The sequence below is a fragment of the Chionomys nivalis genome, chromosome 13 (genome assembly GCF_950005125.1).
Source record: "Chionomys nivalis chromosome 13, mChiNiv1.1, whole genome shotgun sequence".
In the NCBI taxonomy this organism is placed as follows: domain Eukaryota; kingdom Metazoa; phylum Chordata; class Mammalia; order Rodentia; family Cricetidae; genus Chionomys; species Chionomys nivalis.
Window position 1 is genome coordinate 16736925 of NC_080098.1, and position 14401 is coordinate 16751325.

Below are 14401 nucleotides of genomic sequence, written 5' to 3' on the forward strand. Positions count from 1 at the left end.
GACCTCGATCTCCACACATTTGAGGGAATAATATCCCTTCAAACTGTGCATTGCTATTTCTAAGAAGCTTCTGCGGTTTCTACTTCTGCCTTTTTTTTTTTCAAATAGAGAATAAAGCTGTGTTAGCAAGATTTGCTCATTCTGTGCTCTCAGCACAGAAGTTCCTGTTTCCTTCCTTTTAGGAGATGAGCTCTGACCCAAGAATTCTGAAATTCTCCTGAGGTCAGCATCACTATGGAGACACACTTCACTCTCCTCATCAAAAGGCAATGATGTGATTCTATTTACAGAGATGTAAGTTCTGCCCCAGAACTACAGAAACCCTGGCCATTCTTCTCTTGGAGTTCATACTCTAGGATTAGAGAAATTAGATGTATTTGCTTGCACATACTTATTAGTGGTGCTAATGACAGGGACCTGGGAACAGTGTAACACCAGGAAAGGGAAGAAGCTCAGGGGAAACGTGTCATGTTACCCAGCTTTCCATCACTATAACACAATACTGGAGTCTTCATTTATAAAGAGGAAAAAGTTCTTTTTCATGTGTGGTACCTCATGTCTGTAACCTCAATACTCAGGTGCCAAGACATGAGGGCCAAGAAAATTTAAGGACAGAATAAGTCACATACTAATTCTGGGCTAACTTGGCTTATACAACAAGATCATGGCTCAAAATGAGAGATGAGGAGGAGAAAGAGACAGAGGAAAATGGAGGGAAACAAAGATGGAAGAAGAAGGAAAGAGACTTTTGATCATGGTGTTAAAGCTCCCAGCCTATGGCTAAGTAGACTGGGGCACTGTTCTATCGCTGTGAAGAGACACCATGACATTAATTATGGGCTTGCTCATAGTTTCAGAGAATAGTCCATTATCTCCATGGCAATACACAAGTGGACATAGTTCTATATCCTGATCCATACAGAGAGAGAGAGAGAGAGAGAGAGAGAGAGAGAGAGAGAGAGAGAGAGAGAGAGAGAATTGAGACCTAGCACTGACTTTTGTAACTACAAAGCCCCCCCTCCACCCAGTAACACACTTCTTTAGAAATGGCCACACCTCTTAATCCTTGTAATCTTTTCAAACAGTTCTGCTCCCTGGTGACTAAGCATTCAAATATATGAGCCTAAAGGGCCCATTCTTATTTAAATCATCAGTAGCCTGTGTTAAGGCAACATGTGTGGAAGGGGCATATGACAGAGCAAAGCCAGTCCATTAAGAGTCAGAGAACATAGATGAAGGGGTAGCGAGCGACTGGTGGGCAGAGCCGGGGACCCCACAGTTGTTTTCAAGAATATACCTTTAAGTTCCAAGGAGTTTTCACAAGGTCTTATCTTCCAAAAGTTCCCTCATTTCCCAATAATGCCACTCTGGTACCAGGACTGGGGACCATTTATCTACACCAAGCCTTGGAGCTGAATTTGGCACCTATAATTCCTGACAGAGGAAAAGTGGAGATCCTCTTAGGCTGTGCCCTTGGATTATGAGAGACTTCTAACCATTTAGGGAAATACTATTTTGACCTGATATGACTGCAAACACAGTATTTGTCAAATTGGCAGACTAAGGCAGGCCTTCCTTAGGCTCTCCGTAGAAGCTGACTAAAATACAGGTTTCAGGGCTCTGATCAAGGTACTTCATCAAAATTCCAAGCATGGACTCACAGGAAGGGGACCTTTAAACAGGCTCCAAGGAGTCCAGCGTACAGCAGGGTGGAGATCCCCACCACTACCACCAAAACCATGCACCATGGGCACAAGAGTTTGGATATTCTTGCCCTTACAGAAAGTAAATAAATACACATTATTTTAAATAAATGAAATCTGGAAATCAGCAAGAAAGAGCCTGGTAGTTACGAAAAGTTCTTTAACATCCCCAGGGTACTAGACCCCAAACAAGAAAGCTGTCTGACTGAGGGTTTCCACTTAGCACACAGGACTAGCTCAAGATCAATAGTTGTTACCAAACAAAAGTAGCAGTACTCAGTGTCTCCAGCCAAGCAAAGGAGCTTTCTAATGTTGCTGCCACCTTCTCTTAAAAGAACTGACTGTCAGGGGGGCCTTCCAAATGAAACAATCCTACTTACAGAATGTCAAAGAACTTCTAATACCAAAACATGCATTCCTGGTACTTGGTGGTGTGGTTTGGGTAAAATTTCCCACTGAAACTATCTCCTCCTGATACGTTTCTATGATAATATTTATTGAGACTTAATCAAAAACAATATTTTAAGGACATTTTCTTACGTGATATTTGGACGTGATATGTATTCCCAACAAAAGACCAAAAACAGAAAAAAGGCAATATAATACGATGATTTTTGGTCAAAACCCATCTTCAACAAAAATTGGTTATTTTCTGAGCAGTCATGCTACTCTAGGGAACTTGCCCCCTGCTCATCTTGTAACTGTGAGAGAGATCACTGCATTCACTTCTCAGGAATCCAGACTACTCGGGAATGTTGAGGAAGGATTCACACTATCAGCTAGGACCTTTTAAATATCATTTCTTTGTATCTGAGGCCCTTTGCACTGCTGTAACAGAAGTCAGTAACTTAAAAGAACAGAACTACTTTCCCACAGTTCTCCAGAAGAAGTCCACTTTCAATGGACTGGCATCCTGCTAGAGCCAGCTACATGACGCTTCAAAGGAGGACAGTTTGATCCTCGTATGGTAGAAGGCACAAGGACAGAAGATCTGAATCTGTGCGATGACTCCCTCCTAAGGAACTCAATCACAACTCCAAAGCAGGGTTCCCACAAAACAGCCTGCCTGTCCACACTATTCCATTAACTACTAGGTTTCAGTACTGCTTTAGTAGGGTGCCAATCAAAATATGGAGTGTCAATCAAGCCACTCACTATCTGGTAGAACTGACTGGAACTTTACTTCTGCTTGTTGCTTTTAGGAGCACATATACACAGAGGCCAGAGGACAATCTGAGATGTCATCCTCAGGAATGTCATCCACCTCCTTGAAATAATCATCTCTCACTGACATCAGGATCACAGATTAGGCTGAACTGACTGACCATTGAGCCTTGGGATTACAAGTGTGAACCACCATGCTGACTTTTTACATAGATTCTGAGGATCTGAGAATCAAGATTGGGTCTTTAAACTTTGCAGGCAAAACTGAGACATACATACATACACACACACTTTAAATGACAGTTTCTTTATACTTTTCAGGCAAAATTCACACACACACACACACACACACACCTTAACCTAGAGTTTCTTTGGTTCTCTTGAGTCCCACTCCTAGATTCCAATCTAAGAGGTTGGAGGTGAGGGCTTGGTGATTACAATCACAACCTAAGACTTGTGTTTAGTGAAACTGGCTCTCCCTGATATCTCAGCTGAGAAATCCTCATTAACATGGGCCTTTTATTCTCTTAGTCATACAAAGGTTTGCAAATAAAGAAGCTGCCGACTCTAGCTTGCTCCAGAACAGGCAATAATGTGACGATTTCTGATCATTGTGTGTCTGTGCACATCAGTCTGTCACACGGACTCTGGAGGCCATTGAGCCTGATTCCCTGTGGCTGTACTAGATCATGGCCCAGGATTCAGATGAATACAAAGCATACATGGCTCTTAAAATTAGGCCAGATCAGGGCTGGAGAGATGGCTCAGAGGTTAAGAGCACTGACTGCTCTTTCAGAGGTCCTGAGCTCAATTCCCAGCAACCACATGATGGCTCACAGCCATCTATAATGAGATCTGGTGCCCTCTTCTGACAAGCATACATGGAAGGAATGTTGTATACATAATAAATAATTAATTTTAAAAAATTAGCCCAGATCATGCAGGAAGTTTTCTTTATTCAGTCCCTCTGGTAGGTTAAGTGAGCAGAGCCTGACTCACACACATGAGAATGGGAAGTCCATCAGAGTCTACAGCAGAGTCCCAGCCCAGCTCTCCCTCCATACCCCTCTCCCTTTCTGCTCAAGGCCCCTTGTTCATCCAATCCTCTCTCTCAAGTTCCACCTCTACCATTCGCCTTCCCCAAGAAGCTCTTCATTCTAAGACCCTTTTCAAGGGTATATTCTAATGTCTTTTCCCAGACACTCTTCCTGGCATTCACAGAAAGGCTACTGCCTCTTATATTTTAGACTCACTGGCTTATATGGGTCTCATTCTTCCAAGACACTAGCAGCGACTTCACATAGTTGTGGGATTTTGTTGTTGTTATTGTTGGTGGTTGTGATTGTTAGTATTGAGGCATCTGTACTGACAGGATATGTCCTCCGCTGCAGCCACTAAGAGCACCTCCTGTGCACATTTGCTATGCTTCTTTTTTAAAAGGTGGGCTTGCCCACCTCCTCTCTCTCCTTCCCTCCTTCCCTCCCTCCCTCCCTCCCTCCCCCTTTCTCTCTCCTTCTCTCCCTCCCTCTTCCTCTTTTCCTTCCTCTCTTCTTCTCATCTGCCACTCTTGTCCCCAGGGACTGATCTCTGCCCCCCCTTCTCTTCCCCCTTCTCTCTCCTCTTCCAATAAAGCCTCTATGTGAGCCTTGTGACTTCTCTTCATGAATTTTTTTTTCAGATTACAAAAGTGGTGGCGATGGTTGTGGTGGGAAGGGAAGTCTTGTTCTATAACCACGGCTTGTCTCAGACTCAGTCTCCCTGCCTCAGCCTGGAGGGCATCACCAATGCCTGGTTACTATAGTCATATTCTTAAAATAAAGATTTTACAAGATATTTTAACTATAGCAGTTTTAATTTTTTATCAAAAAGTATTTTTATTTTTGAGATAGCATCTATCTTTGTAACCTAAATATCCTAATGCTAACTGTGTAGCCCAGAAACATTACAATGCACAAGAGATTAGCCAGCCTTAGCCTCTCAAGCTCTGGGATAACAAGCATGCGCCACCACAGCCCACATTATATTGCCTTAGAGTCTTCATTTCAGCTGCCCTCACATCTTTCTCTTTTACCGAATAGTGAAGGGATGACCTTGAGCACTAGAGGGAATCAAGGCGAATTGAGATTGGAATAAAATTACGTGGTTGTGAATATAGAAGAGGTATATAAGTCAAGATCCAACCATGGATACAAAACCTAGAGGGAGCTTGCAGTGGTGGCAAACTCCTATTATCTCAGTACTTGGGAGGCAGAGACAAGAGGATACAGGTTCATCATCAGCCTAGTAAATCCATGTCTCTAAAAAGAAAGACAGGGGGAATGGAATAGGAAATATTAGCAATGAAAGTGAAACAGAGACTATCTTATTCGATAATATCAGAATGGCTAAACATGCCTAGGTGCATAAGTCAAGTCATCAGGAAAGGAGGACCAGGGGAGAACTGGAGTTCGCTTGGTCAAAGCTGTGCTTCAGACAGAAATCTCCTCCTTCCAGTTATCACAACTAAGAGAAACTTCATTTCTGATGTCTGAGTGACTGTAGATATTTTCTTAGAGCAAAACAGTAAACAGGAAATATATCACAAGATTAATTTCTAACAGTAATATACAGCCGTATGCAACTTGTGATGTTTGGTATCACTGTCTGCTCTCAAGGATTTGGTAACTTCTCATGATCTCTTTATATTTTATCATTTTCACTTTTGTATCTATGTCTTGTATTCTTTCTTTGGAAGACTGCCTCCCCAAGTACAATCTTAAACCTTGTATATGTCCCTGCAGACATCAGATTGATGTGCCTCTCTGCTCAGTCAATACCTACAGCATGACCTGTCGACACACCCACCACATTGTTGTGAAGTGCTGATTGTGGGTCTGCAGCTCCACTTTCTGGGACCAGGCACTACTTTTTACATATGTGTGAATCTACATAGGACGCACCATGCCCAACTCATCCATTTGACAACAGAATGGATCAGTGCACAAGTAGAAGCTTTAGTGGATGCTGAAAGATACAGGAGCAACCCAGACTCTATCAATCACCTACAATTTTAGAATTCAAGTTGCACTCTATTCATGTTTTTTTTTTTTTTTTTTTTTTTTTTTTTTTTTTTAGTTTGACTCGGTGAAAGAGTGCTTAAGAATCTTCTGGCTACTGAACAGTGTTGAAAGCCAGAAGCTAGTCTAAGACCAGTGAGGAGTTCAACAGCTTTGAAACAGCTAATCTCAGGGATAAACTTCCATTTAAAAACATGTGCATACATCAAACCCATGATAACATCCCAAACTATAAAAGAATGAGGAAGATCCACACAGAGACGGCTCTTTTCTGCCCAAGACCCCCTTTTGAATGCACCTCTGATAAACTAGTGGAGTCTTGGATAGGCACCTGAATACACAGGAAATATCTATTTGGTTGTGTGCTCAAGGGGAGAATGTAGGAGTATGAAATACAATATACAGCAGCCCTGTCAAACAAAGTTGTTCCTTGAAATGACAGTATTTATAGGTCTGTGATGAACACTGTAGTACAAAGTATTTTCTATAAAAATATAACCCTATATTACAATGAATTGATGTGCATAAAAAACTGTAAGCCATGCTCACTTGTGTATTTCCTGTTTCATACTTGCTATTCTTTTCATGTATCTCAAGGAGGATGTGTGGAGGAGGAACACATCCACACAGAGAAAGGAATCTTCTCCTTCACGTCATTTCCCAGCCACTGCTTTGACACCGTGGCCGTTATTTCTGTTGGAACATGCTCGATTTGAAAAGGTTTCATTTTTACCAATAAAATGAAAAGCAGCTTTCTTTCTATCCTTTGATGTGCAGAAGGGAGCTGTTTTTGCCCAACAGCATCTCTCATGATTCCCCACATCTCAATTCCTGTTCCTTCTTCCTGTCCCATGTGTACGCTTGGGTCCTGGCAACTCCAACTCTATCTCACCCCTACTCAGTCACTTGCTTTTTAACCTTTTTAAAATTATGGACTTTCTTGAAAACATAATTACTCTGTCCTCAAATAAAAACCCACAAGGACAGATGCACACAAACGCAAAAAATTCTAGTATGTTGTGATGGTACAAACTATACTTCTTAAACTGGGGAGATTGAAGCTAGAGGCTTCAATCTGAGTCCAGCCTAGGCTACATAGTGAGTTTAAAGCCAGCCCAGACTGCATAGCAAGAATGTATTTAAAAAAAAAAAGCCACAGAAGCAAAGAAGGGAAAGGAAAGAATGCATTTTACATAATCTCCACCTCAGTAATGCAGGACAAAGAGGAAAACCTTGGCTGAAAAACTGCTGTGCATGTGAATGACCCCTTAGTCAAGTAAAAGCATAAGGCGGGTTGTGCTAGCACACTATTGTAACCAGTACTGGAGATGCACAGGGACTGAGAAATGAGGTCAGCCCAGAAAGATGTCTCAGAAGGTAAGGCACTTGACAGCCCGAGTTCGATCCCTATAATCCACATGATCCAAGGAGAGAACCAACTCCCATAAATGTCCTCTGAGCTCCATATATGTGCCTGTGGCACACGGGTAAATGGGCACACACACACACACACACCAATGGTGCAGGAGGTCCTTCTGTATTTGTGTTGCTTTCATTGGTTAATTAAGAGACTTTTTTGGGCCTGGTGATAGGGCAGAGCTTAGGCAGGTGGGGAGACAGAACTGAATTCTGGAAGGAAGAAAGCAGAAGCAGAGAGTCACCATGGAAATGCCAGGTTAGACATGCTAAATCTTTCCTGGTAAGCCATGACCTCGTGGTTACATACAGATTATTAGAAATGGGTTAAATCAAGATGTGAGAGCTAGCCAATAAGAAGTTAGAGCTAATGGGCCAGGCAGTGTTTAAATGAATACAGTTGCTGTGTGATTATTTCAGGAGAAAGCTAGTCGGGCAGCCGGGACAAACAAGTGGTCCCACTCTCCCTGTAACACATAAACCCACAGAGAAAGTCACCAAGTCACACATATACACACATAAATACAAATAAATCTTTAAAAGTTTTAAAAGCCTGGGACTACATAAACTCTGTTTTAAAGCAAATAACCAAACCAAACATAAGAAGAGGCTGTGGGGTAACTGTAGGAAATTCAAAACTTACAAAATATTTCACAATTGACATAAAACTTTATCTAAAGCAGTACTTTTAAATAAGAAGAAATTACTAGAGTGGAAGAGGGTCACTTGGATGTCTCATTCCCAACAGTGGTGTCTTTGATTGCTGGATCCTGAGTTGCATCACTGTTAAGATGGAGGATCTTAGATGATCATGCAACTGTTATAGAAGAATGTGCCTTCTACAGCATTCAAGAAGGAAAAGTTTAAGTTGGCATTTCTCTACAAATAATTCATTTATTTTAATAGCAAAATGTAAAGTAACTAAATTGTGTATCCAAGCAAATTTATACTTAACAAGATCACAAAAATCTAGTAAAAGTAGATGTCATCTTTAATGTTTATTTCACATTAATTCATCACATTAATTAGATAATAATGATATTTGTTATCTAAATACACCCTACGCAAATTTACACTTTTTCACATAGTCACCTTCCTGATATACATACAACAGGACACACAATGCATGTGTAACATTCAGCTTGTCACACCTTGTCTGGGACAAACAAGAGTCTCGGTAGCTTTATTATTTGACAGGTGGATAAACACAGTTTTCAATAACTGGCATGAATCACGGCTGTTAAAAAAGAAACTGAGTACACACTCTTATTCCATCTGGGGTTATGTGCACTTGTCTATTTTAACATGGTCTTCTAATTGTTGAGTTACAATTAGGAGCATAACTTGTTTCTAAGAGCTCCTTAAAATACCCCAAGTGGCTTAGGTGGTTATTTCTAGAGCTCTTGAAATCTGCAGAGTTGACATGAGAGACCTACCACCAACGTAGCTGTGTTGAGATTGTAGTGCTGTGTATTCACCTAGGAATTTTCAAAAGTGGTTGTCAACGTGGTTACCGCTCTTAAAAAAAAAAAAAATCTTGCCAGACTTGAAAATGAGCAATTGTTGTTTCCTTGAGGCGAAGAAAAAAAGACAGACTGCTGCAACCCAGTACTAATTTTAAAAGGAACAATCACATTGAAGTAACTGAAAACTTTAGTTAAGACTGCATGAAATTGAAATATAAGACAGTTGCACTACGATACTAGATGACTGCTTGCTCGTTCTGTTCAATGTTGCCCATGAGATCTTTTGTGTCGCTTGTTCCTGGACTCTGATGACCGTCAAAGTAGAGAGTGTTCTCAAAGGTGGCCTCCTGCGGTATGTGCAGCACGCGCCTTTTCTTATAGAGGAAATATGCAGCAACACCGGCACCCACCAGAATCAGGAGGACCACGATGACCACTCCAGCTGCTCTGGAAGACCCCTTGGGTGGAGGAGGATCCATCTTCCTTTGGTCAGCTATAGACAAATCAAGTCATTGAGGGGGACAAAGGATTGACACTATGGAAAACATTACAGCTGATCTTGCTGGGAAGCTCTGATATGTGAATATTCTGCCAGACAGTATTTACCACAAGACGTGAAAGCAGAAGTCAGTGTGACATGGAGGAAACTTTAACAGGTTCAGATGTTGACTTAGTTCTTGGGCTATTTCATCTTTATTTAGGTGTTAAAATATTTCACATCTATCTATAACACTGAAGTAGTTCATCAGTTGAAATTCACACATACACCTTTTGTCAAAATAATTGAAGGATGCCTGGAGGAGAGGCACTTAATGCTCTTCCTGAAAACCAGAGATTGTTTCCCAGCACCCAGCCCTGACAGCTCACAACTCTAGCTCCAGGAAGGAGATTTAATAGTGTCTCTAGCTCCTCCATGTAATCACACATGTATGGCAGCCTCTCACACAGACACAACATGCCAATACATACAAACACACATTACAAAAAATAAAAATATTTTAAAATAAAATAACAATTTAAGGCTGCTCACAAACATACTTTCAGAAAGTAAGAAACGTGGTGGTGGTGGTTGTAGAAATTACAAACAAAACTTTAAAACTAGGGTAAAATAATAATGGAAATCTGAACTCCTAAATACAATTAATAAACAAATGTCACCCATGAAATTCATAAGGTATTTACAGGCAAGTCATAAATCTCACCTTGAATTTTTCTTTATCAACCACTAAAAGAGGTAAAATAGGATTAGTTACCTAACTCATGTTGTCTACAAAGACCTAGAAAGACCTTGAAGGAAATGTCTTCCATTGGATCTCACAAGGTAATTTTTTGTAATACGGCAACATCTTCAAGAACTTTTTAAGATAAAAATATCAATCTGACTCCAAATCTGCTTTTCTTAAGCATGAAAGGTGCCAATGACAGTGAGCATAAGCCATTCCACCAAAAGGGAAGGAGGAGAAACAGAGATATTATGGCTTTTTAAAAAGGACTAATGAGAATCGTGACCCAGCCACAAAAGAAGCAAGATGTGACTGCCTTGCCGAATAAGGTACTGAGTCACGTGGTTAAGATAGATAAGAATAATGAGCTAATGTAAGTTATAAGAGTTAATAAGAAGCCTGAGCTAATGGGCCAATCAGTTTATAACTAAAAAAAATTAAATAAAATGATTAATGGTCACCTTGAGATTTTATAATGATCTTACCTTTTGTTGTGTTGGACGACTGTGTAGTTACAGAATCAAGCACTGTTTAAAGGAGAAAAATAAATAAATCACTACATGACATGGATAAAGTACATTCATGTAAGAGATGCCTAGCATCCCTCATCATTAACTGTGGTGTGATGTGATGATTTAACATAACACAGGAGAATGCATGGATGGTGTGCATCTGTACCTTCAGCTATCTACTAGCTAGAGACATGTCTACCTATCCACCTGTCTACCCATCCATCTTTCTCTACGTCTCTATGCAACTTTAGCATCCTATACCTATGTGATAAGTTTGAATACACTAGAAGATTTTAAAATATGATCCTTCAAGTTTTATTTGAGGATTAAAACATCTAAACATGCTACAAAATCCACTGGCAACTAAAGTATTTTAGGCTAAGGGTTTTGAAATCTAAACTGTTAAAAGACATTTGAATGAAAAGTAAAACAAGACAACAGCATTGGTCCAGGATTGTCAACCATTTTATGCTAAAGGATAGATAATCTTAAAGCAGAATTATGAACTAAAATATCTATGCAGTTCCAAAACAATAAGACCTACTGAGGAAACAGAACTACTTTATCTGATTGTTGGCTTACTTGCTTGCTTGATTAGCCATAGGAATCAAAGTCTGGGTCTTACCTAAGCCAAGCAAGTGATCTACCATGGATCTATATCCCAGTCCTCAGAATATATTTATTTCAGAGTCCAACTAATAATTTTCTCTTGAGAAAAAATAACATAAGATGGAAAGGCATAAAACTATCACTAACATCCCATCAGCAGCACATAGAGATTTAACAGTTGTTTTTCCTTTTGTGTTCTACCATTCAATCACAAAAGGAGACTGAGTTGGTTTTACATGGCTTAATCCTCTGACTTCTTATGCTGTGGACTAGTGACAGCTTTCTCCCTTCCCCTAGAGGGGAAGCACTGTGGAGATGGGCTGTCCAGACTGCTTGCAATTTAGCAAGACATCACAAAAGTACCAATGAGCCAGGCAGAGCTAGTACCTCTTACTTAAAGCTACAGGTGGAGACTGATCCTCATGACAGAATGGATTCTCACCAATACCGGTAAAAGGCTAACAAAGGGGTTGCAACTACCCTAGTCCTATGCCAGCATGTTACAGTTGAAAAAAAAAAAAGTAGTCTGGGAATATATTATCATTCTGCAAATTTAACTTACTTTTTGGCATTTTACAAATAAATCCCTTATAGGAAGTACAGTGGATATTATTCCAAAACCCAGAAGATGAAGATAATACTACACAGTCATTCCGTTCACCAGATGGGTCGCCCGTATTCCAGTTGACAAAGGAGACGGGATTATTGTTCAACCAAAGCCACTTCCCTGGTCATCAACAAAAAAAAGAAAAACAACAACAAAAACACAAGTTAAAAACAAACCTTCTTAAATCTCTCTTCAGTACAAAGTGTTTAAGCCTATTATTATTTTACACTAGAACCAATGGTTTCTACACCTCGATTTCTTCCAGGCAAGACACTAACAAGGAATTATTACAGGGAAGAAAAATAAGACTATATTTTTTAGATTGTTTTAGTTGAAAATTGATTTCCACTTCATGGAAAAAAATTATATACTTATCTTTCTCTAAATTTTTTATTGTGGCAAAAAGAAAGGGAAATTGTACTCTAAAATTCTTTAACTGATTACAGGAGAGTTTTTTAATTAACAACTTTCAGGGCTGGACAATTCGCGAGCCATTTAAACTTTGAGTTATTGCAAATAAAGTATGATTTTAACTTTTCAGACTAACCATAGATTAATCATTATTTAAGGCAAGGATCTCTGGATCCAAAACACTGTCTCATACACAACACTTTATAACACTAGCTATTAAATAATGACTTAGCGAGAGTTACCTTCAACATTTCGGAACATGCCTATCCAAAAATTGGCTTTACTTTTAAGAGGCTCAACACGATATGACAGGAAACTGGATTCAGCAGCAGTTTCAATAGAAGCCAGGGAGGCACCTGGAAAGCATGAGATGAGAAGGAGGATGAGGATGATGAAGAGAGTAGCTGGAAATATTGCTATGAACAGTCCTGACGTTAAGGACAGCAATGCCAAGCTGAGCTGTGTTCAAGACACAGTACACTATAGGAGTGTTAATTCAGTGTGGTGCACAGAATCATTCAAAATGGAAGAGGAGAGTTGAATACCAGTCAGTCCACATATAATGGACAACTCACCATCAATCGCCAGAGTTAGCTTTAATAGTAAAATCCTACAGCGTAGTAATAACTAGGATATTTAAGCAATCATGACAGATAGTTTGCTTTGGACCTCATAATCATCCTTCTATTCAGTCTTTATAAGACTGCACAGTAGGTACTTTTGTTAACCCATTTTGCAGATAAGAACAATAAAGCATACACATAATTAATTCATTGCCTGGGGTCCCAGCATTAATTGAGCACAGGATCCTGAAACGGCTCAGGCATTCTGAACCCAGAGAGGGAATATACAACCATGCGGTTCTATTCTGCATACTATATTCTGAGTTATTCCCTTGGAGATTAATTGCATGATTTTTTAATCTCCCGCTGAATATATTTCACAGTTACTAGGCATTTCAAACTTCTCAGACAAGTTTTGATGAAGGAGAATTACTCCCTTTATCTGCTAGATAACACAACACCTAAAACTGAAAATAAAATTTCTGCATATTCATTGTAAAATTAAAAAAGAAACACTTAAGCAACATGAAAGAATTTTGACTTTAATTTGAAAAGTCAAAGGCAGATTTCTGATGCCCTGATCATAAATGGCAGAATAACCACCTCAGAAAACCCTTTCCTCTGCAAAAGAGAGGGGAACACTGTCTTAAGCATAGGCTTGAGGTTGTGTGTGTGTGTGTGTGCATGTGTGTACATATGCACACATGTGCATGATGCTCATAATAACAGGAGGCACTATGGACTTTGAATTGTCCTAATCTTGCTGCCCTCTCTCTCTGGAACCTTTGAAAGTCCAAATACCCATGGTCAAGTGAGGAACAGCAGTCCAGGAGCCACAGGGGAGTATCAGAATGAATTTGGCATTAAATCACGAAGTTCATTGTAATTCTCATAGCAACCACTAACAACATAACTAAACAGGAAATAAAGGTTCCTCAACTTAAAATGGGGCTGTGACCCAATAAGCTCATGCATAGTTCAAAAATCCTATGTTGAATGGACCATTGCAAACTGGGGACCACGCATATGATAAAAGAAATGGACAGTTAAACACCAAAATATGTTCTTAATACGTAAGAAGGCCATACTGGAGAAATGGTGAAACTAACACATAACTAATATGGAGTCGGGGGAGGAAAAATAACAGGCATAAAAGCTCCTTTCAGTATTTACACTAAGTGTAATTAACTTAAACACAAACATAAAAACAGATTTACAGAATATCTACACAATGACTCAAAAAGATCAAACCACATGCTGTGTAAAAAAAGACATAAATCAATTGAAAGTAAAATCACAGTAGAAGATATGCAAACAATAGAAGATATTCTATATAGACAATCACTTTTAAAAAGGTCAGAGAAGGTGCACGAATATCAGACACAAGGGCTGATTCTTAGACAAAAATTATTATTAAAGACAATGACGGCATTCTGTAATGGGAAGGCTTCAGGTCACAAGGAAATATAATCGTTACTGGTATGTGTCCATCTGACAAAAGAACCTCGAAACATACAAATGAAAACTCAATAAAGCAGAGTCCCTCTCACTCCAGATTTAAAAGGCAAAGTCAAGCGTGGGTACCAAACGGGCACGGAGGGAATGAGACTACAGTCCCAGCGCCCATTGCTGAGCAGAGGACTCACAACAAAAACTGTAGCAAAACGGCAA

General features: G+C 39.7%; 1 protein-coding gene across 1 annotated transcript in view; it reads right to left on the bottom strand.

Moving 5' to 3' along the window:
• Positions 1–8126: 8126 nt before the first annotated feature.
• Positions 8127–14401, bottom strand: part of Mrc1 (mannose receptor C-type 1) — a 95214-nt gene continuing 88939 nt past the window's right edge. Inside the window, exons 27-30 of the mRNA XM_057788047.1 lie at positions 12410–12523; positions 11712–11876; positions 10514–10555; positions 8127–9298 (exon numbers count right to left, since the gene is read on the bottom strand). Of these exons, the coding sequence (XP_057644030.1) occupies positions 9042–9298; positions 10514–10555; positions 11712–11876; positions 12410–12523 (578 nt within the window). The 3' untranslated portion in view covers positions 8127–9041. The remainder of the gene's footprint in view (positions 9299–10513; positions 10556–11711; positions 11877–12409; positions 12524–14401) is intronic.